This window comes from Cynara cardunculus (genome assembly GCF_001531365.2).
Source record: "Cynara cardunculus var. scolymus isolate 2C chromosome LG 11, CcrdV1, whole genome shotgun sequence".
NCBI classification, from domain to species: domain Eukaryota; kingdom Viridiplantae; phylum Streptophyta; class Magnoliopsida; order Asterales; family Asteraceae; genus Cynara; species Cynara cardunculus.
Window position 1 is genome coordinate 5,079,654 of NC_037538.1, and position 24,581 is coordinate 5,104,234.

Sequence of the window (24,581 nt, forward strand, 5' to 3'; positions counted from 1 at the left end):
TCCACCAACAAAACCCATATCATATTTCTATTTTTAAATATTAATTTTATAATAACAATTATATTTTAGATTCATGTTATAATCGATTAACGGTTTTAATTAAAGTTATTTATTTATCTGTCATCATAATTTCAATTATCGATGATATATATTGGTCCCGAAGCCTATCCAACTGGTTTTATTTAAGTAGTTAAAATTATTTATAGAAACCCAGTTCAGATTTCGTATATATTTATAACCAAAGTCAATTATTGGGAATGCATTAATATGTATACACCAAATTTCTGACTAAAATCGAGTTCGTTTACTGGTATTTTCAAGAAAATACTAATTTAAGATCGTCTTAATCTTAACATTATCAAAAAACATATATTAAATGGTTTGTAAAATAAATTATCATGACTTTCATTTGAGCATTAAAACTTCGCTTCTCGATCTGGTAAAGCATTTATCGGGTCATTTATCTTAAGGGTCGAGAATCTTACCATGTAAGATCGATGATAAAGATAAAGTGTCTTTTCAGCCAAGTGTGGGTAACTGTTTTGATAGACTACAATCTTATTTGTATAAAAGTTTTACTGGGCTTTCTAAAAAAAGATCTTACCTGATAAAGTAAGTTGGTATATAAACTTTTACCAATAAGTATTTATCGGATAAACGTTTGATGGCAGTTTACATATAAATTTTTGTTGCTATATATAAAAACAAAAGATATAGTTAGTGCCCATCCCAATTTCTCCACCCATGCATTTATGAACCTTTCTAAATTTGTACTTTTCCAAACCACTTAAAAAGTAATTAAACACATAGGATTAGCATTAAACAAGATTAATTAATTCATGAATTATCTAATCCTTTCATGCATTGGGTGTATTCCTCAACATCTTTTACATGAAGATAGAAACTTTGTGGCATGAAAATGTGTAATGCGTAATGTACTGATCATGTTTATCTTAAAATACAGTCATTAACTTTTTAAACAACAACAGTTAACATCTGTATTTTGGGTACAGTTTTTTTTCTTCTTATTTACTGATGTCGGGAAACACTTTATCTGGGTGGATAGAACGTTTGTGCATGTAGAGATGAAAAATAATACGCGTAGATAAACAACATATGCAAACTACTTTTTCTAAAGACGACAATGAAAGCAATGAGTTGGACTATCCCTTTTGATATGTTGCTGGATTTATCACAAAAAGATATTACAAACGTTTAAATAAACATATAGTTCAATAAGACGTCCGTTAATTAGTGCAACGTTTAAAGACACTTGATAATAATGACAAAACACAATATAAATAAATAAATAAATAAATTTAGTAATTTACAAATTTCAGCTTAAAATTTCTTTTAAAATAAGCATTACAGTTAACGTTCAAATGGGTTTCCTCAGGTAATTGTAACTTGTTTAAAAACGATTTAAAAGTCTAGAATCCGAATCTCACGTATCTTGATTGGTTCATGAATAATCAAAAACAGTATCGATTTATGGACGACAACAGTACTGTTCTTAAATAACTCTTTAGATCTTAAAGAATCATTGTAAAGTTGCTAGAATTTATTATAAAATATATTGAAATTAAAAAAATACAAAAATCCCATTAAGCCATATTGACCTCATGGATGATGTCAACTACTAATAAGTTGAAATATCCAAGAGGCCAATTGCTAGCACAAAAGTTGGTTCCATATGACGTGGATGCCAAAAATCCAAGAAAGAAGACAAAAAAAACCACACCTTTTTAGTGATTATTATTTGCACTATTAATTTTCCATGAATATATATATATATATATATATATATATATATATAATAAATAATAAATAAAAGGAAAATCTTGGTGGCTAAAATTCCACTTGTACCCATTTTCACTACTTGCTTTGTATCTACCCATGTGTCTAATATTTACATATTTCTTGCTTTTCCATATTAGTGGAAGAGGATCTTGTTTTACTTTTTGATTCTTTTTTTAAAAATTAAAACAAGGTATTATTGTGTTTCGTGTTTTAATTATGTTTGTCTATCAGTTGTAATTTTACTAGAGAAAAAACGATAAGAATTTATGATTATAAAGATAATACAGTGTTAGCACTTATTTGTGATCAGTCAATATCGTATTTGATGGAAAAACAAGATTTTGGTTGGTCAAGAAATTCTGATTGAAAAATTGAGGTGAGAACTAAATGAATATGGGAGTAGAATAACAAAAACACTTTTTATTTCATGATACAATGATGGAATAATGAATTTCCTTAGATTTATTTGTGGTAGGATTTAACTGATGAATTTAAAATGGTTATATTAAAGATATGTTGGTAGATAATATATATATATATATTAATCTCTAGTTTTGTTTTCGTCTTCTTGAAAAGATTTTCCGAATCTTAAAAAACCGAACTTTCAAAAGGGTCTATAAAAAACCTTCTTTTATACTTGACCCAATATATATTTTAGTTAATGAAAATTTTTCATTGTTTAATGCGCTTATTAAATTTTATGATTATGCAAGATCGAGTTTCATTATCCTCATTTGATATTGAAACTCATTCATTTTTTGCAATGATGAATTATGAACCCGTTTCATTCTAATTAACACGTTACATCCACTGAACGGACCCCCTACGTAATTCCACAAGGTGGTTGGCCATGAAACGAGTTCAACAGTCATTAAACAATTGTAAATGAACTCGTTTCATTTTCAAGTATCCGAATAAACAGATCCTCATCACACAAAATGCAACATGGATCACCATGCAACTTGAACATGAATATGTTTCTTTATCATGAAACGAGTATACGAACATGTTTCATCATGACTAAAAGAAGCAAATAAACCATATTATAATGAAACCGTCTCATATGAACATTAATTGCATAGAGAATAACCCAACTATGAATTTACATGAAAACTTGAACATGAAAATGTTTCATCACCATGAACTGGAAGTACATAAACATATACAATATAAATAAAAGAAGCAAATAAAACATTTTATAATGAAACCTTATCATATGAACATTAATTRCATAAAAAATAAAATATATTATGCACCCGTTTCATTATGATGAAACATTTTCATTACGCATATTAATATAATATGCAACAGTTTCTTCGTAATGAAACTTTTTCATATGATCATTAATATGTTATGCTCTGGTAATATGAAACAGGTTCATAACCGGTAATTTTTGATACAATGAACCTCAAATCATGCATTTGTTACATAACAATATAAAATCTTCATGAATGTTTCGAGTTTCAACGAATAAAAAAAAATCAATTTTTAATATTATAATATATTAAAATCTTTAAATCATTCCATTTATATAATTTTCATTATTAAATTTTCTTATTTAATATTCCTTAATAACTTCCTTATTTATGAAACTATTTATGAAAATGATCAAAATGACCTTATTTATTAAATTTAATTAAAAAAAATGAAATTTTCCTGTTGATCGATTTTGATTTACACAGTTTTTTAGAATGACATGGTTTTCATTTGAACATGCCCCTATATATATATATATATATATATATATATATATATATATATATATATATATAAAGAAATGGAAGATAATTACTATTTTTTTCCAAAATAAATGTAACAAATTTTTTCTCACTTAAAATTTTGTATACAAATTTATAATATATTGGTTTATTATCAAGCATCAATTAAAATATATAATTAATGATTATACATATAATATATATACAGGGTATATTTCTTTTACAACCTTGTGCGTTTGTACAACCTTTGCAACCCAATTAATTGAGATATTTATAGAAATGATTGGAGTTCATTTATKATRATTTRAATATYTATGRAATATGAATAGAGTTTATTAATTATGATTAATACTTTATATTAGGAAACAATTAATTGATTAAAAATTGAATGGTTGAGATGAGGGTTGTATAGGGTGTATGAATGGCAAATGGTGTAGAATAACATCCCTCTATATATACATATATACATATACGGGTCCATTCAAGGAGAACTGATTAGTTTGTGATAACTGTGAAATTCAATATCAAACACAAATCAATGAATAAATTAGAAAACTAATAATTTTGATTATTTGACTTAAAATTATAATTAAAAGACATTTTAGGTATTTTAATTTTTTTTCTCTCTCTCTCTCTCTCTCTCTCTCTCTCTCTCTCTCTCTTACCTCCGGCCTCCAACGAACACCATGTGATACCCAAAATACACCAAGATATACAATGTGATACCCAAAACACATTAAGTAAACTTTGAAACCGCTGTGATACCAATTGTGGTACCACTGTAATACCAAATATGGTACCATTGTGATACCAACTGTAGCGTGGATGGGGGAAGGGAGATAGGTAGTGAGAGGGTCACAAGGACAAAGATTATCGGAGACAACGTCTTGGTCAGACAAGATGACCGGAGAAAATCACCAGAGTGGTAGTGGGTGCTGGAGAAGACCATCGGATTTGGTCCATCTTTGTGTGTATGTATATATATATATATATATATATATTAAAATGATTAAACTAATTAAAGTAAATAGAATAATCAACACAATTTACTACTTTATCCTTTGTTATATTTTAGCAAATAATATTAATCATCTAAAATGAGTGACTCATATTGAACCTTATAGTTACTGTATACTATTTAATTCTTATTTGATTAGACTATATATATATATATATATATACATACATACTAGAAGGGTACTCGCACAATGCAACGAGATACATCTCGATTTAAATGTTTTTTTATGTCTTCAGTTGATATTATAATACGGTTTATGTGGTTTTGAGGAAATAATAGTGTTTTTTTAATAAAAATATAAATTTATTTTTGGTTTAATAATATAACATTTAAAAAAATATATTGATATTAGTACGAAACTAACTATTTAAAAGTTTCTCATTTTTTTGTGTTATTTTTGGTTTAATAATATAACATTTTATACAGATAATAATTAAGTATTCTGTTAGAATTCAATGATTATTCTAATTATATTTTAGATTTTTTATATTTAAAGTGAGATGTTTATTTTGTATTTGATTATATTTATCGGTAGTTAGTTATACGAATTTAAATATGGAGCTTTAATAAGTTGTACTTACGTACAATCAACTTGTAATCTTGAATTTTAAGTAACATATATTAATAAACGATACTTTATGCATAAAAAGTGGCTTTTAAAAGTTTTTATCAAATACTTTATAATATAGTATAGATATATAACACCAAGGGAAGCTTTTTGACATAAACGGTTAACAGTCAAGACCTATGGATGAAGGTCAGCTCCTTTTTTGCTTTTCTAGAATAACGCCTTCAACCATCTTTTCATTCGTAATATTATATACCACAACTTTTTCTTTTAAAAATACAAAAAATTATAATAACCGAAATAGTGGTGCATCGTATGTTATGTGATTTTTTTATTTGGTTTGGATTTATTGTATTAATTAATATATATATTTATTTCATAATATGAATATTTTTTATGTATTTGTGAAACAAAAAATATAATTAAAAATTTTTATATTGTAAAACAAATACATATGAAACAAATATTTGTTAATCAATACATTAAATCCAAGACATGGATGTAAAAAGCACGTGAAATAACACAAAATGCACTATTTCTCAAGGTTATCATAATTTATTGAGTTCTCAAATGATTAAACTCATATATATATATATATATATATATGTGTGTGTGTGTGTATGTGTGTGTGTATATATATATATATAAGGATAATATTTTTTTTGATATTTGATATAAGAGACAGTTACGTAAGATTGTAAAACTTATATGATTGTTTCGAAAGCATTAAAACATATCTAAAAGGATAATATTCTTTTTAATCCGTCAATTACTACTATATACTTTGATAATCAAATGATTATGTGTTAATTTTGATAAACGTTGACCATTGACCACACATCTTGAAAGGATTATGATTCTTTCATCTCTTTATTACTACTACCGTATCCTTCTTACATTTTTAAAATGGAAGGTTAATTGATTAAATAAATTATGGTTCTTATAGTTCTCAAACAACACATATATGTCTATGTATGTATGTGTATATATATATATATATATATATGCGAAGAATTGTATGATAACGAGAGTCAATGTGAAATGCATAAGAGGTGATTTGGATCATTAATCACCTTTAAACTTACCCATGAATCACACTTGATACGTGGACTGATCCAGTGCATCTTATCCTAATGTACATTTAAGGATGAAGATTTCTTTTTACGTTTTCCATTTTTACTTTTTCTTTTTATCGAAACCTAACCCTATATATATACCTAAATAGGAAAGATAGCTACAAAGTTGGAGAACATGTTTGCCATATGAATAGGGACAACAATCCAATCATAAATGAATTTCCACTTTTGTCTCCTCACTGAAAAAGTGTAAGCAATGATTTATAGGCTTACCCACCAATTTCATGACATATGTAACCTACTTTGTTAAGTAACTAAAAGCTGTTCTTCTCAAACTATGATTATGCCACCAAATTTACACAATCTCACATAATATTTAAATTAAATTATAAAAAAAATCTGAAATTTCGACAATATAACATCTATGAAAATATTAAATACAAATCATATTGTATTGAATGTTATAGTTTTTTTAATAGAAATTTTGATCTGAAACATCTCCTCTTATACAGGTAGAACAATAAAAATGTAAAATATGTTTTGTACTGATTTTGGTATGAAAGTCAAAATCAGATGCACTTGTGTTTGATTCCTTTGGTGCTTTCTTTTTATATTGTAGAAATATGAGTTTAATACTAAAAGAGTTTGGATGTGACTAAAAGTGGTTTTGAAGATTAATTCGTGTAATTGTAATAACTTAAAACATGGTAGATTTTCGTTTATACCTCATTATATCGTATGGGTACACAACTTGTAATTACAAATTCAACTCATACTTACTCTATTAATATGTGTGTGTGTATATATATATATATATATATATATACACGAAAGTTATTTGTGCATATCTTCATTACAAGGATGCATATACTTACACATATACAAACGGGTCCATTCAAGAAAAAACTTCGTAATTTATGATAACCGTAAGATTCAATCTCAACCATAAATCAAATGATAAATTATGAAAATTAGTAATTTTGGTAATTTTGACTTATAAATTTAATTAAAGGGCATTTTAGCTATTTTAAAAAAATTCTCTCTCTTCTTAACTCTCTCCTCTCTCTTTGGCGTGAACATTAAATTATATTGTGATACTCATTGTATACACGTGATACGTTAGTTATGATCATTTTCTCTCTATATACTCACAGATACCTACTGATACCCACTATATTCACGATGCGATACCCACTGTATACATGTTGTGATGTCTATTGTGATCATCGTGATGGATTTGTGAAGTAGAGATAACACACTATGATCACCGGAGTTGGGAGGGAGGGGACTAGAATCTAGAGAGAATATAACGGGATAATGTTTGGGGATTTATTATTGTGTAAATGAAAAAATTGACGGAAATGATTTGTACAGCCAAATTATTCTTTTTAGCTTATTTAAGAAATATATTTGATCATCTCAAATGATGATTCATATTGGATCTTACAGTTATTACAAATTACAGAGTTATCATTTGATTAGGCCCCTACAAACGCATACACATGTGTATATAACTATTTCAATATGTATATATATATATATATATATATATATATATATATTCCAACATAGGTATATATATTCTCTCGAGTTTAAATTTTAGGGGTGATACAAATTGATAAGACAAAAAGAACATTTCTTTTTAAGTAAATTAAATCATTTGTTATATATGATTACAACATATATATATATATATATATATATATATAGAATCTTTTACAACCTACAGTGACAACATTAATCTTAACGAATAAAATAAACACTTGTTGCCGGCTATATTGAGAATCATCTTAAAACAATAATGGGTTACAAAATATCGGTGTCGATTGTTAATTTCAATAGACATAAAGTTGTCAAGACGTACATTTCATAAATTTAAAAATCTTGAACCCTTGATTCCAACAAGCAACAATCTTTTGTTTTATAAGATGATCAATAAAAATATTAGAACTCTCTCGATCATATACAAAATACCATTATTTTTATACCATCAAAACTCCAAGCATATACACACGAACTTAGTGCTGGAAACATCTATCATCCGACGTGAAGAATATCGTTTAAGAAAGCAATATCTTCACACAAATTTTACGTGAATCCACCTAACGAATCGTATATATTGTTGCTCTTATGTGTAACGCTGTAAAAGATCTTAAACAGGTAAATAAGCATAACCGAATACCCACGTGACGTTGTGATCATGTTTTTAACTCTGGGTCTAGTGACGCAACGATCTTTTCAAATGAAAATTGATACATTTGGAATTCATAATGACATACCGACCAACATTTCTCGTTCATAAAAAGAAAAAGTAACATTTCAGTACTTTTAAACGTTTAAGTTAGCATAAACAGGTTTTAATTTTTATTAATTTTATATTAAGATTGTAATCGAGAGAAAATGAAACTTGAAGAATAATAAGAAATCATTGATCCAACCTTTTGAACCCTACCTTTAAATTGTTTAATATAAACAAACGTAATTATTAATTTATGTCTAAATGGACATTGTATCCTCCAACATCGTGTTGGATGGATATTTATACTCCTTAATTTGTTTTTAAAAAAATAATGTTGTTGTATTATTCATATTTTTGTAACAACCGAGTAAAAACTTAAGTCTGAATCGGAAGTTCTTAAAAAAGCTCGTAAAAAAGTAAGTGTTTTAAGTAAAGACAAATTACATAAAAAGAACGTATTTATATTCGATCATTATTTTATAATATATATATATATATATATTTACGGGTTTATGGTGTAACGAACTAATAATTCATATATGATTTAAGTTCAATCACTCAACTCAATGATTATCAAATCAATTAAAATTATTGTTGAAGTTATTGTTGGTCTACTGTTGAGAAACATATAAGTAGGGGGAGCATCGGATGGGTTTGGCAGGTCCGGGTGGAGTGGGATACGTAAAAGCCGATATGGTTTTGGGGTTGGGTAGAACGTAGAAAGACCCGACCCTCATGATTTCGTGGTGGGATTTGTTCGGGTTATGGGGGAGTTCAAGTTGCATGGAAGTGATATCTTGGTTCTTTTATGTTGTTTGTATGCTGTTTGTGGCCGCAGTTGCAGGTCCCTTGAGCTATTTTTCGATGACAGAATTTGATATCTATAAATCCTGCTAACTGCCAAGACTCAAAATTCTGCTAATTTTGGTTTTTTGGTTTTCGGGTTTTATTAATAATCGGGTATCGATTTTTTCCAAAAATCTCGGTTCGGGTTGGATGGGTTTTACACAGACCTAATATAAGACGCTTCTACAATTTGATACAAAATTGGTGAATTTTATCCCGTCTTTCCTACTTTTTCCATTTTGGAGAAGATTTTGGAATCAATTGGAAGAAAAATCCTCAAAATCTCCATTTTAAAGAACTTATCGGAAATTTTTTTTTAGGAACGAGCCAATTATATTACATAAAACCAAACAATTTCTTGATTTTCATTCTAATTGAATGTTGCTTAATACCTCTAACCAAACACCTTCAATGTAAAATCATATGTGATATGACCGTTTCTTAAATACGTCGATAACGTCTTGTTATAAAGGATAAATAATGTTGGTACGTGAAAAACGGGTTGGTCTCTTTTTGTTCTGTTTAAATCAGTAAACTTTAATTATTCGTAACTGATACGTTTGGAGTTTTATTTATTTAAATCTGAATTAAATGGTTGGAATTGTGGGGTAAAATATAAGGCTGGATTTAGGTATGTCTAAATGAAGAAAGAGTAGGAAGTAATATTACCCAAAAGAGGAAGGAGTCATATGATTGATTGATGAAGAATCCATTGGCCTTTTTCACCCAACATCTTTGGAATCCTTATTCCCCCACCTTAAACAATCCTTAACTCTGTTTTTTTTATTGCACGGTCGGACACACTTGCTGCACCAAAAAGAAATTCAAACCATTATCAATTCACTAATAAAACTTGTACAAAAACCAATTTACCCCTAGTAACTTTTTTCAAGTTAAAAAAAACCTCAGTAAAATTAATTTATTATATAAATAATATTAAAATATCGATATCTGTTATTAAATCGTCAGCGTATAAATTTATCTACTATAACTTGCTTGTAATTTCGTGACGTTTGATCCGGTGAAAAAATTTATTGTGAAAATAATATTTTACGGACTAACATTATTTAAATAAAATTTTCATGGTAGTTGTTGAAAATTTATAAGAGAATATATTAACTAATAAGCGCGAGTTCACGAACGGAACATTAAAAAACACTTTTTCTTTGTAAATAATAAAAGCAGTTAAATTCTATCAAGGTTAAATCAACGATAACATTTTATCAAGCAAACTTTTGTGAGTTTAACTCAATTAACAATAAAGCTTGAACTTTTAAAGATTTTATTTAAAAGTTTCATATTTGAATCTTACACGGCCATTAATTTTCTGATTATTTTTCAAGACTTATAAAATTAGTCGAGATATATATAAACTCATCCAAAACACCATAATATAACCATTTTTTTTATTAATTTGGATATTCAACCCGCTATGCAAGCCGACTAATTTTGGGACGACCACCTACTTTGCAGATAACCCGAAGTTACCGTATTTGAACCTTCATGGATTTAAACCTGGGAACTTCAAGTAATTTTAACTATTAAAGTCAAGCTCAAACCAACCGGCTATCCCCGTTATGATTACCATTATTTTTTTAATTTTAGGTTCCAAGTGACTGTAGATAAAGCCCATGTGTGATTTGTCACATAAGTTCCTCTATTTACACATCTCTCTGTCTTTCTCTCTCTCTCTCTCTCTCTGACTGATCTTGGTTGAAATTGTTGAAATGGCACTTGGCATATAGGGATTCTCTGTCTCCTTCACAATTGGTTTTTGGTTTCAAACATCCCTCTCTTCTTAATAGGTATGTTTTCTTCTTCTTCTTCTTCTTCTACTTCTACTTCTACTTCTCTCTCTCTTGTTGTTGTCACCCTTCAACTGAATATTCCCCTTGACTTTCTTCTTCTCACTATCTCATATCCCTTTTTCTTCTCTGGGTTCATCTTAGAATCAGGATCCTGCTATCTGTACTTGCAATTTCACCTCCGATTTGCTTCCAATCAACTGCCCTCTTGTTATTTCTTCACATCTCTCTTTGTTTCTGGTCTCCTTTCACATATGTTTTTGACGATGGATTTAGCTGTAATGGAAAGTCATATATATTCGCCCTTGTCTACGTTTTTATGTTTTTTTTAATGTTATAATTGTTCATGGTTTATGAGAAAATGGAGTGTAATTGGATTGTAGGTAGTGGGTATTGTGGATTGAGCTAGGGCAGTTTGAAATTTTTTCTAATGATTTTCATGCTAATTTGAAATTTGCAGGAATTCAGTCAATTTTTCTGCAAATATAACTTCAATTTGATCTGGGTATCCAATGAATTCTGTGTATTACAAAGAACATTATGATGGAATTGCTTCAAATCCTGTGGGTTCACTGTCATCTGGTTCGGGTCCTTGGTGGAGTGGACTTGTGACCCGACCCACTTATGAAGAATCAATGGTCAGAATGAAGCCTTCATCAATGGAAGACATTGGAGAACAACTCATGCCTATTATTTCCCCTAAACCCATGGCTAAAGGGAATATGACTCATTTCAATATCTTTTCTGGTAAAATTTGAATCAATAATTTGGTTTATATAATCATTAACCCATGTTAATCTTGAAACCAAATCCAAGGTTTCAATTCTATGCACCATTGTTTAAGGAACAAATTTAAGGATAAATCATCTCGAGAATTCGGTGTTTCTTGTTTAAGGATTGGATTCAAGTCGTTTGTATTTGGATCTTCAAGTTTATATGAAAAAGAGACCAGAATTTTTGTGGGAAATTATGATCAAAAGGTTTAAATGATTCAGGTGAGTGCAAGAGTTCATCAAATGGCCAAAAACCAGTGCAAATTCAGGCTGCTTTCTCTATGCAATATGCTCCACAGGAGTATGGAGGTCATCTTGAGCTAGGATTTGGTCCGCCACCTGTGGTAAGAAATAAGAATTTAAACATGTTTTTTTTTGTGTTTTCGACGACTTCAATCTTAAATCTTTAAGGTCGATGCTCATGTGATGTTTTGGTTTTTGCTGAATTGCGTAGATCTGTGGCAAGAATCCTTACGGGGGTCAATATTATGGCGTTCTCTCTGGTTTTGGACCTCAAAGCACAGTGTGTTCTCTCTTTGAGCTCTTCTGTTCACTTGATTTCATCGTCTTAATTATTCGGATTTAAATTTAACCAAGAAGTTATAATGATCGTAAACCATGATGATTAAACTGTTATTCGAATCATTAAGCAATCATTTTAAGAATGTGAATTGAGTGATGACATAGGCCTAGATTTCGCTTACGATTCATCTTTTTCTTCATTGATTTCGGGCAAAACAATGTATGTTGCTATGATATATAATTAAGAGTGAATTAGTTTTATAACGATGTAGTTTCGTTGCAAACTAACGACTGATCTTGTCAAAATGCCAAAAAGAACACTAAAGTATGCGAAATAGAGAGGACTGGTTTTAGCTCATTTTCAATGGTTATTTGCAACGAAACAAGTACAAGAGTTTGAATCACTCGATCGAATGTGCTTTAGTGTCTTTGTTATTTCTATTTTGCCAGTACAGTTTCATGTGCAATGTAAGTTAACGCATGATGGTTAGTCCCATCTTCCTCGCTTTCCCTCGTCCTGTTCCGCCCCATCCCATACTGTCTAGTCCCATCTGCATCCCAAACGTGTCCTGTAGGCTGTAGAGGGAGGGGGATTCGACCCTTGGATTCTTCGAACCACCTCTTTGTTGCACTGTTTAATTTGATTCTCTCTTGATGGTACTCTTTTTTGACGATTCAGGGCCGGGTTATGCTGCCTTTGAACTTGAGCAGTGATGATGGACCTATATACGTGAATGCAAAGCAGTATCACGGAATAATCAGGCGCCGGCGATCCCGAGCCAAGGCAGAAATGGCAAAAAAAGTTTCGAAGAGTCGTAAGGTATGTGATTTGACCATTTTACCCTCACAAACTGTCTCGCTTTCCTGAGGTTTTGAAAGGCATTTGGTCATTGTTTCTTGGTCGTTATACGCAGCCATTTCTGCACCTGTCACGCCATCTCCATGCAAAGCGCCGGCCAAGAGGTTGTGGAGGCCGCTTCCTGAACACAAAAGAAATGGACAAGGGTAAATCTGGAAATCCGGATTCAAAGACCGAGCATCCAACCGGGTCCCAGAGATCCGAGGTTCTGCAGTGTGATCTCGGCAACTCGACCTCCCCTCACGAAACAAACGCTGGTAGGTCCCACATATCGGGATCGGAGGTAACAAGCATGTTCTCCATGGGAGACCTCAATCACTTCCCCATCGGGAATCTCTCGGTCGTTTCTCTTTCAGACATGATGATGTCTGGAAACGGCATTCATGCCTTTGGCATGCATAACAAATGGGCTGCAGCAACTACCGGTGGTGGTAACTGCTGCAACCTGGCAGTCTAATGGCACATGGGGTCTTGATGTGTCGATCTGATCGACACATCAAACTCCAGTCATTGATGGTCAAATGGAACGGATGCTCTCCTCTGTTTGGCTAGGCAAATCATCCTTGGCTTAATGCGTTAAGGTTGTGTCTCTAAACTTAATTCCCCCTGCAAATATTGCAGAGTTTGGGAGTTGTTTAGAGATGCTAATATAGCCTTGATGCATATGATGGAGATGGACAAATATACCCCTTCCGGATGTGTTTTGTTTCATCTCATCTTACGTTTGTTGTTTGAAATAAGTGTGTGTTTCTATGTGTGTTTTTTCTTCCAAGCATTTGGGAATTGCTTTTGTACTATGGTTTTGATCACACATTTGTTGTTATTGTGAAATACCCTTGGGGTAGTCTTGTAAATTACATGAATCTTGGATGTTGTTTTGTCCCATGTGCGTCTTATTAATCTGCTTATTAAATATTTTTAGGACAAAAATATCAAGAAAACAAATAGAAATCGTATATTTATAAAAAAAATTCATTTTCATTTTTATTAATCTGGACAAAAAGTTGATGACCGTCAATCTTAACCGGTTTCATGCGGAACCCACCTTCAACGAAACCAATGTAAAAAGGTATTTTTAGGCTCACTCAACGATTGAGGCTAGCGGGAGGCTTGGGATCAAACCTAGATTTGTCATGTATTTGGACAAAGTCACCGGAGTTTTATAAAAAGTGTTTGAATTAGTTTATAAATGGTAGCAAAACTTAATAAGCCAATAAGTTATTTTTTAGTGTTTGACAAATTTTGTTTATTTCATATAAAATGACCAAAAAAGACATTTTTTCAAAAAAAAAAAACTTGTCACTTCTTTCTTTTCTGCGTACAACAATATATATTTCTCCCTCTCCTACAAATATCCAACTAATCCACCGTTGAAATGCGTTCTTATGCTTCTTTCTTCATCTTTTTTCTCCTCAAATCTTCAACTTAAGATGGTGGCTCTCTCTAATCCTACAATCGAACAGTTTTTCATCAAAACCTGCAAACCAGTCAACCTTTTGACTTTCCCTCCTACAATTCCCCTCATTGACCTCTCGAAACCTAAATCAGAACACCTTTTTGTCAAAGCTTGTCAAGATTTTGGATTTTGTAAGGTCGTTAATCATGGAATTCCTACCAAATTCTTCAATAAACTCGAATCAGAAGCCACTAAATTCTTCTCTTCTCCTCTTTCGGTGAAACAACAAACTGGCTCACTTTCACCTTTTGGTTATGACACCAAGAACATCAATAGAAACGACGATGTCGGTTGGGTTGAATATCTTCTCCTCGCCAAACCCGAATCCTCTAGGGTTAAAGAAAAAGGTGAAAAGAGTAATTTGGTTTTTAAAGTTGATAAGTTGTTTATGACTGGTTGTGTATCCGCGCAATGCGGCGGGAGCCGTGGATTTTAACGATTTTTGAAGTTTCACTGGTTTTATTAGAGAAGATTTAACGATAATATAAGTTACACTTGGTCTTTACATATTATTTATTAATACAATTTGAATAAATAAGAGTTATGGTTCTAATTACAGTCTATCGATGAAAAAAATTGTATAATAATTTAAAATCCAATATATTTAAAATTCAACATATTTAAATGACTCCACAAATGTGTTCAATTTACAACAATAGCAAAGAATCAAGAGATCGAGAGCGAGACTGAGAGTTGTAGAACAATTGAATGGGAGATGAATTAGAAACTTTTAAAAGCTCGTAGTGAATATTAATTTGAATCTCACCTTGAAGGATGAGGGGAAGACATAGAGGTATGAGAGGATGAAAGCATGAGTGAAAGTTTTCAAAAGTATATTGAAAACATGAAAAAAAAAATGTAATAATATGCATAAAGTAGTAGTATTAATGCATTATGAGTTGTTTTTAAGATTTTGTGCATTAAAAATTTTAAGATTTTTGATAAATTTGTTTTATAAGGTAGTATAGATAAATTAGAATGGAATAAATTATCAAAAACTCTTTATTACCGGTGCCAAACCGATGTAAACATTTTTTTTCTTTCCATTCAAACACTAAAAACTACTTATTATCGGTATTACAACAGAATAACCCTAAATAATCCCAAACACCCTCTTAGTCATTTCTCTACCAAAATTTCCAAAATGTCACCACCTTCGTAAATAACAAATATACCTGGCCTTCGTGGGAACCGCGTGAATCACTACACTCCATGATTAACATGGTTCTCGCCGGTTTTGGTATAGGTTCAAATACTGTTGGACGCTTTCCAGATATTTTTATACCGAAAAAAGATGTATGAATCAAGTTAAACGAAATCAGCAATGAGATAATTAATGAGTCAATTAGTCAAATTGATCTACAAATTGGTTAAGAGATAAATATATAATTTAAGCAATTTTTCTAATAAGATTGTATTTGTTTGAAAGTAGCTGTTGGAACACAAAGACAAGCCAAACAATAATAACCTTATCTTCTCTGTTTCACTCGGAGCTTTGCATTACTCGAACCAGATTCGAAAATGTCTGCTGCTTCATCATCATTGATCTCCATTGCCACTTCTTCAAATTCACTCTGCAACTCCAAAACCCTTAACGTCATTTCCATCTCCAAAATCCACTTCAAAACCCCCAAATTATCTTTCAATTTTAAAACCCATCACTTGAATTTCCACCCTCTGCTCCGATCCTCTCTCCCATCACCCAAGTCCTCCTTATCCTATGAATCTATTCAAGTCGACAAAAACCCAGAATCAGAAACATCAGCAATTGGAGAAGAATTAGAAAAAGCTGATGATGACGACGACGATGAAGAAGAAGAAGATGATGATGAATATGAAGATGAAGAAGAAAGTGAACCCGAATCTCCGGAAGCTGGGAGGCTTTACATCGGAAACTTGCCGTACGCGATTACTGCTTCAGAATTGTCCCAAGTATTCGGAGAAGCTGGCAATGTCGTTTCTGTTGAGGTAACTACTTGCAAATTTTGGATTTATTTTGTTTAATTTTGAGGACGATTCGGATTTTTGTAACCCTAATTTTTTGTTGGATCAGATTGTTTACGATAGGGTTACAGACAGGAGCAGGGGATTTGCGTTTATTACAATGGCAAGTGTTCAAGAAGCTAAAGAAGCCATTAGAATGTTTAGTGGATCTGTAAGTGTTCCCCCAATCACCCTTCACTTTCATAACTTGTCTGGTATCAAATGAGTTTGAATCGTCAAAATTTGATTGCATTCAGAAACATTTAGAGTAGTAAAAGATGATAACTCCATAGAAATTCGTAATTCCATGTTGAAGTAGCTTAATATCAATGCTAAATTGGTTTCAAGATCCACATGTATTCTTCGTTTGAAAACCCCTCTTTCATGGCTGAATTTGTATGAAAAATCACACTTTTGGAACAATTCTGGTGTATCAAGATACTATAGTTTGTTTGGAGCAATGCGATATGGTGCGGTATATAACATCTCGGCAAATCCCATATCACCGATGAACAAGGAGGATGTTTGGTAGACTTGACAAAAATTATCTGGAAATTATGTGGAGCAGTTTGTGACAACCTATATATGGGAGTTCCTTATAAGCGTTAAAGTTGTGGGCTATCGATAACTTCCATCATAATCTTAAGTTGATTAGAAGTTAATGGGATAGTCTATTGTCGTGTGCTTTGGGGCGTTACACAACCATACGCATAGACATCTTTGTTCATACAGGACTTAATGGAACACTAACCAAACAGCCCCTTAGTTTGATTTTAATTCTGTTTAGTTTTAAACCTGTGATGCAACTACTGATTTTGGGCTAATAATTTGCAGCAAATTGGTGGGAGGACTGTGAAGGTAAACTTCCCAGAAGTGCCAAGGGGAGGTGAAAGGGAAGTTATGGGGCCAAAGATTAGAAGCAGTAACAGAAATTTCATCGAAAGCCCTCACAAGATCTATGCAGGTAATCTTAGTTGGATCATAACTTCAGAGAAGCTTAAAGACGCTTTTGCGGACCACCCTGGTCTATTGAGCGCAAAGGTCATCTATGAGAAACACTCGGGCAGGTCTCGAGGTTTTGGATTTGTGACTTTTAGTTCCGTTGAGGCTGCAGAATCTGCACTTAATGCCATGAATGGAAAGGTGAGCTTCAAAACTCGTGTTATGATTTCTGTATCTATTTTCTTCCATGGTTTCTTCAATTTTTCTAGTGCTTGTTGTGAACAGGAGATTGAGGGTCGGCCTTTGCGACTGAACTTGGCTGCAGATGCGTCAAGGTCGGGGAGAAGTTCTGAGATAAACGTCGATGGGAATGAGATCCTTTCGAGCGTTAGCGCCTCCTGATTAGGCAAAAACACACGAGGAAGTTAGAATTTTGAGTCTTCGTTCGTAGGAAGTGAGATGGAGAGATCCTGACGTTTTGTACACAAGTTTTGTGCAAGAAATCGGCGTTTGTATGCGTTTCGTCGTGTATTCAAGTGTAGTATTTCAGTCGACTAACAAATAAACGCTAGGTCTTGAGGTTCATCTCTTATAGTCAAATCAGTAGTGTTATACAGTGTTGTTTCTTAATAAAATGTTATATCTCGCTATTTTACGCGACTAGTATTTTACTAATATTGGTTGGGAGAATTAACATTTCCTATTTATCGCAAAGAATTGATATTAGTTGATTTAATTAAAATTAAATAAATATGACATAAATGATAGGGGATTTTTTTAAACTCTCTAATTTGTGAGATATCTGAGAACCAGTGTATCATGTATTATTTTATAAGATCTTTTTCATTTATCGCTAGAATTTAATATAGTGATTAATATATATTTTTTTCACAATATATTTGTTTCACATGTATGAATGTGAAACTTTGTTACGTGTTTGTGAAACAAACAATACACGTAAATATTTTGCATTATGAACGAAATACATATAAAGCAAAGACATTGTAATAAATATAAAAAATCATGTAAAATAAAACTTAAGGTAATTTTTTTTACACGTCTCATAAATTTTGAATTTTTTAAATGATTAAGCAAATAAATAATATTATTATAAATGTGTAATAATGTCATGTTTAAAAAGGTAGGGGTGCATTTTGAACAGTTATTATAAAATTAAGGTGTTGTTTTGCAATTCTCCAAAATTTGAAAAGTGTAGTCTAACATTGTTCATTTGTTTGGACTGTTTTTCCGTCCATCTCTCTCTCTCTAACAATGGCGATTCCGGTTACCTCAATCATACTCATCGCCGTCGTGGTAACCCTATCTACGAAGTTGTATTTGGTTGAATCGAGCAGCGACAACAACCACGTATTCTCTCCGTGTGCCGATGCCTCGGTAGAAAGGTCCGACGGTTTCACTTTCGGAATCGCTTTTGCGGCGAGGACTGCGTTTTTCTTCAACAATTCAGTCCAGTTATCACCTTGTGATAGGAGGCTCTCTCTATCTTCCTCAAACTCACAGCTCTCCATCTTCCGCCCTAAGGTCGATGAGATCTCCCTCCTCACCGTCAATTCCAGTAGCTTTTCGCCGGTAATTTCCGTCTTGCTGCGAGTATTTGTTTTTTTCTTATTATTTTGTGTAGAAGGATTTTGATCTCTATATAGCCTATTCAGTTGATGAGAAAGGGGTGGGGTAAAGGAGGAAGGGAACCTAGCGAGAAAGGATGATTCGTTTTCAGTTGCCTAGATGCGTTAAATAGCTACTTGCTAATGTAAATACCTTATTTGACTAGAATTCAATATGATAGATCGGGGTTAAACGCTTGCGAATATTTTGGCATATGTCTCACGAAATGTGTGTGCTAGGGAAGAAACAAACATCCTGAGGAATCATCAGAGATTTTGTGTTTCTCTTAATTATAAATTTGACATTATTCCATCATTGAGGACTAATGGTGGTGTTGTCTTTGTTTTGAGGATTGTACTACCACCATGCGTTATGGGTTAATAGGATAGAGAAGACATGCACGAATTCCCACTAGGAAATGATAATACTCTGTTGCTTAAATTCAAATTCAACAAATTGAATTTGAATAATGAGATTGGGATATTTGTTTGGCCAATCGAATGTCCATATTCAGTTCGACTACCATTTGCTTTTAAACTGAGAGAATTCATACAAAATATACTAATGAAAGTTCTATGTTTGGTCCTTGCGAAGAATATGCCCATGAATATTGGTATGGTTAAGGATTTGTCCAACTGGAATGGTAATTTTCATAAAACCATACATAGATGAGATGTGCAAGTTGCTTTATTTTTGAAACCAGCAAATAAATATACCCTAGAATGTCATCCATGAGACTTGAACCGTAACCTATAGGTTGATGAGAATGAAAATAATTTTTGGATACCAATAAAGCTAGACCATGATGGTAAGGTACCAAACTATAATAGGGAAAATATATATGATATACTGTTTTGAAGCACTTATGGTTGAATTTGTAAATAACACCAGATGGAGTTCCATTTTCTATTCAACTTGCAGGTGTCCGTGTCATTGTGTGCGAGACTGAACAAGTCTCATTTAAGCAGGATAAGTTTAAGTACCTTAGAATCTATTACAGATTAGAGATTACTTATAACTAAATACAGTGCATTGAGTGTGCTTAGGTGGTCTAAGTAGAGATTTCAACAGTGATATATCTGTTGCATATGGGAGGTTATAACTGATTGTTTTGTCTTTCACGATATAAACACAGTGCCTGACCTTAGTCAAACAAGGGAGATTGAAATTCTGGGTAGAGATTTCAACTGTGGTATATCTGTTGCATATGGAAGCTTAGAACTGATTGTTTTGTCTTTTACGATGTAAACACAGTGCCTGACTTAGTCTAACTAGGGAGATTGAAATTCTGGGTAGATATTTCAACTGTGGTATATCTGTTGCGTATGGGAGCTTATAACTGATTGTTTTGTCTTTCACGAATCACGATATAAACACAGTGCCTCACCTTGGTCTAACTAGGGAGATTGAAATTCTAGCATCTGAGGCTCAGAGGTGAAATATGTGTATCTTAGTAAGTCTATGGTGAGCATGATTATATAAATACTGTATGTTCACAATTTACATTATATGGGGAGTTTACGGAGCAAGGAGCACTTTCCTCCATATCTAATGTTTACAACTTTTTCCTCAAGTTACTTAAACATCGTTGAGATCGAGTTTTGGTCTATCAATTAGGTTTCCTATGGCTAGGAGTAGTAACTTGTACCAACAGAGGAGAAATAGAACAGGTAGATTATGGTCGAAATTAAACAGGGTAGATGTAGTAAAAATATATAATTTTGTTTCAGAGTGATTACCGTTTTATATTGGCGTTTGGCGGTTCAGCCCTGATAGACTAGTAATGATGCCTGAGGTTTCTTCAGTGGTAACTTGTTGATGAGGACTGAAGAACCGTCTTGGTTGAACTACTCTTGCTGAAACATAGGTGTTGCTTGTTCTGAAAAGGTATGTGAGGGGGATTTTCCCATCATGAAGGATCTTGAAAGTAATTCGGAATTTTGTGCTCATGTCATATTAATGGGAAATTGTGTTTTTGCTGCAAAAAATGCATATCTATCTTTAATGATGCATAAATGCATCCCTTAAGTTTTCCCTTTAAACTGTAATTGGTATTGGCAAAACAACTTCTGGAATGGGTAACAATTATTATTTATTCATATTATCTGGCCAAAATTGGTAATATGTAGAAGCTTGTGTCTTGCACATTTCTCTGCTGTGGTTGTGAGTTCAGAAAATAGGGAAGTTAATAACTTTCCTTCACAACCAAGTATTGCATTCCTACCTTATGTTTCGATTAAAGCAAAGTATTGGTATTTCAAGTTGACAAATCAACTATTTCATTACTGTTTATCATATATGTACGTGAAGGATTTCAGTTTATCCCCTAAATATTGTTCCTTTGCTTTGTTTTGTTAACTTCCCAGCATTACCATATGATCTATTGTGTGTAGCTGTGCTTCATTGCTTTTGGTACCTTCTCTAAGTTCTCAAAGAATAGTTTTTAGTGGAAAATGGAAATATTGTAAACAGAAATCTTCTACCACTTTTATCTTGTTTTGTTTTGTTCTATTTAGGTAAAATCACCTGTTTAAAAAGGATCGACATAAAACCACATAATTGATTGACTTTGAGTAATTCATTGCATCTGTAAAAGTGTTCCAATTTAAGAAGAATTATTGTTTTACTTAAACCCCATTTATGGTTGCGGGCTGTAGGTTTTATGTGGTTGATACATGCAATTGATTAACTTTACAGTTCAACTAAGAACAGTTTGTCATACTCTTACTTCGTTGGGGTTTGTTCAAACTCCTAGTCTGTTATACTCTGTATCTGCCAATTATAAAGTTATTACATCGTCTTGCACTTTTGACATGATAGGATTCTTACGGTGGGTACATGGTGGCATTTGCTGGCAGAAAATATGCTGCAAGGTCGATCCCTGCTTTTGTTGCAAACAGTACTTATATAGTGACCAGCTTTACACTGGTAAGTTAGTAATCATTTTAAAGTGCACCATTTTCGTTATTGACAAAGTACCAATCTAAAATTACCACCTTGTCCCTTAGTCACTACAAATATATTCGTGAACTGAACAGTGTGCCAAATCGAACATAGCATTTATTTTGGAACATACGGAGTAAAATTTCCCCCTATTATATTACATTCGCTAAGGTGCATTTGGTACGTGGATAGGACGAAACAAAACAGACCAAAAACCTGTTATCTCATGTTTAGTGCGAGACAGGAACTAAGTGGGACAAGACTGCATTTTTTTCTTTGAAAATCAGAGAAATTGGTAAATGACTAAACTACCCATGTCTAGGGACAGACCCAAAAAATTTTTCAAGCGGCGACACCATTTGACTATAAAAAACAAATATAAGGATATTTTTCACAACATCATCATTGGTCTGTTAGTTCATTGCTTTTCATGTGTCTTGTCATCTTGTGTTCAAGTCTATAACTGCAAATTTTTTCAGAAACATAATAAATCTTAAAAGCTAAAAACTAAGAAAATGACACTAATATGATTCAAACTCGTTCATCACTGTAGTTTCAAAAGATATATGGTGGCACACAACAAATTGATACGATGACACTTTTCACAACCATATAATTTTTTACACTACGACGGAGGAAAGAGAACATCCTAGGTTCGTCCCTGCCCATGTCAAACTAAACCCCAAAACCTTTGCACCTGCCTATCTTACTCTCACATGTCTAGTCTCATCTACTTACCAAATGCACCCTAACACATAATCTTCAACTTTTGGCAAGCACTTTTAATCAACAAGGCAGTTGCCATTTTTGGTGATAGGTCCTAGAATTCCAGAAGGGTAGGCTTCAAAACTTATACTGGAAGAGAGATGGGTGTTCTTCGTGTTCAGGCAAAAGCAACTTTGTGTGCCTCAACAATCAGGACTGTGCAATCAGAACTAGTTCCTGTAAGAACCGAGGAGGAAACGTTGATTGCAGCCTCGGAATACAACTTGCGTTTTCTGGAACAGATAAGCATGAGTCGGTTTTCAACTCGTGGTATGAAGTCAAAAACCTTCGGCAATACTCACTGTTCGGCTTGTACAAAAATCTCAAGGATTCTCTCACTAGCCAATACAACAGCTTCTTTTAACTTCCATGCTTCTTTTAACTTCCATGCTTCTTTTATGTATGTATGTCTCCGGAAAAAATTTGTTGATTTGTGGACATCAAGAGGTAATCTTATTGTTGTGTATGATATGAACATTTGACTTGCTTTTTAAGCTCGTTTGGTCTATACTCGACTCACCAAAAAAAAGATATTTGTATTGATTATACAAATATAAAGGGTTACATAATAACTCACCTATATATATATATATATATATATATATATATATTATATATATGTCCGTTCATCATAAATGAAATTAAACACAAATTAGTGATATAGTATTGAAAATAGCAAGCATAACGATCAAAAGATACCTTTATTGATTAAGCAATCTTAAATACAATTGTTGTCGAGACAATTTGAGCATACATCAGGAGCAATGGTAAGATTAAAATCTAAAGATTTGGAACATTGAGAAGTTGAGAATTTGAGAGAGGGTTTTTTTGACATAACATACTAAAAWTTCTAACACTARGATTTTATGAGARGAAAMGAGTATTTTCTGAGAAAGGAATCGATGATYTTGTTGTAGAGYTTTGATCGTCTTTTATAGTTGAAGTTTGGAATTGAATGACTGGCACCTTCCAGTTATCTTCCAAAATTTTGAGCTTGAAACCGGCACCTTGCCTTGATGTTGAATAATTGGAATTTGTCTGACAAATTGAATCAATCGTCCTATTTTRTCGTTGTCTTAATGRATCCAACATATCGAATCTGCTTTTGACCATAATGTCTTGACCAKAACGTCTATTCTTCATACTTTGCATAAAGCATGACCATAACGTCTATTCTTCATAAAGCAACAGCATCTTTTATAATGACAAAGAGCATTATTATCACCTTGAGCATTATTATCGCCTTGAAATTCAGCTGACCGTATTATAAATCTGCATATTTTTGATAAGATAAAAGATTTGAACAAGATGTTATCGGAAATACCAAAGGGCGTATTTCACGTGTTTTGATAAGATATATTTTGAATAGATACAAAGAATTGCTTGCAAAAGCAATACCCAAACACACTCAACACCTTAAAGATTAAAAATAATCCTCATAAGGGTCTTGACAATCTTGAAATAAATTTTGAGAAGCTGGGACTTGAGACGTAGAACTAGCGGGAGAGCTGCTTGATGGAGAGCTCCGACGTCTAAGTTCTTGAAGAAGTCGCTTGAGTTCTTCTTTTGATTCAGTGGCTAAAATTTGATCAATTTCTTCGTCTTCTTTCTTCTGATTTGAAGTAGATGAGATTGAGGCTGG

General features: G+C 32.3%; 3 protein-coding genes across 3 annotated transcripts; all 3 read left to right on the forward strand.

Moving 5' to 3' along the window:
* The first annotated feature begins 11,034 nt into the window (after window positions 1-11,034).
* LOC112522105 (nuclear transcription factor Y subunit A-10) lies at window positions 11,035-14,078 on the forward strand. Its single transcript, XM_025131184.1, has 6 exons — window positions 11,035-11,070; window positions 11,531-11,817; window positions 12,066-12,187; window positions 12,298-12,366; window positions 13,045-13,185; window positions 13,280-14,078. Exons 2-6 carry the CDS (start codon window positions 11,583-11,585, stop codon window positions 13,679-13,681), a joined length of 969 nt encoding a protein of 322 aa, XP_024986952.1. The 5' UTR covers window positions 11,035-11,070; window positions 11,531-11,582; the 3' UTR covers window positions 13,682-14,078.
* A 2,047-nt stretch (window positions 14,079-16,125) lies between these two features.
* On the forward strand, window positions 16,126-18,255 carry LOC112521206 (RNA-binding protein CP33, chloroplastic). Its single transcript, XM_025129924.1, has 4 exons — window positions 16,126-16,648; window positions 16,734-16,835; window positions 17,498-17,806; window positions 17,891-18,255. Exons 1-4 carry the CDS (start codon window positions 16,202-16,204, stop codon window positions 18,005-18,007), a joined length of 975 nt encoding a protein of 324 aa, XP_024985692.1. The 5' UTR covers window positions 16,126-16,201; the 3' UTR covers window positions 18,008-18,255.
* A 572-nt stretch (window positions 18,256-18,827) lies between these two features.
* Window positions 18,828-23,447, forward strand: LOC112522167. Its single transcript, XM_025131251.1, has 3 exons — window positions 18,828-19,195; window positions 22,052-22,159; window positions 22,992-23,447. The coding sequence occupies exons 1-3, from the start codon at window positions 18,878-18,880 to the stop codon at window positions 23,301-23,303; spliced, it is 738 nt and encodes a 245-aa protein (XP_024987019.1). The 5' UTR covers window positions 18,828-18,877; the 3' UTR covers window positions 23,304-23,447.
* The last annotated feature ends 1,134 nt before the right edge of the window (window positions 23,448-24,581 follow it).

Bases quoted from the DNA above. Each gene is read 5' to 3' on its own strand.
- LOC112522167 (XM_025131251.1), top strand. From the start codon at position 18,878: ATGGCGATTCCGGTTACCTCAATCATACTCATCGCCGTCGTGGTAACC. The intron at 19,196-22,051 runs GTAATTTCCGTC...TTGACATGATAG, and splicing joins ATTCCAGTAGCTTTTCGCCG to GATTCTTACGGTGGGTACAT. The intron at 22,160-22,991 runs GTAAGTTAGTAA...TTTTGGTGATAG, and splicing joins TAGTGACCAGCTTTACACTG to GTCCTAGAATTCCAGAAGGG.
- LOC112521206 (XM_025129924.1), top strand. From the start codon at position 16,202: ATGTCTGCTGCTTCATCATCATTGATCTCCATTGCCACTTCTTCAAAT. The intron at 16,649-16,733 runs GTAACTACTTGC...TTGTTGGATCAG, and splicing joins GCAATGTCGTTTCTGTTGAG to ATTGTTTACGATAGGGTTAC. The intron at 16,836-17,497 runs GTAAGTGTTCCC...AATAATTTGCAG, and splicing joins TTAGAATGTTTAGTGGATCT to CAAATTGGTGGGAGGACTGT.
- LOC112522105 (XM_025131184.1), top strand. From the start codon at position 11,583: ATGAATTCTGTGTATTACAAAGAACATTATGATGGAATTGCTTCAAAT. The intron at 12,188-12,297 runs GTAAGAAATAAG...TGAATTGCGTAG, and splicing joins GATTTGGTCCGCCACCTGTG to ATCTGTGGCAAGAATCCTTA. The intron at 12,367-13,044 runs GTGTGTTCTCTC...TTGACGATTCAG, and splicing joins GTTTTGGACCTCAAAGCACA to GGCCGGGTTATGCTGCCTTT.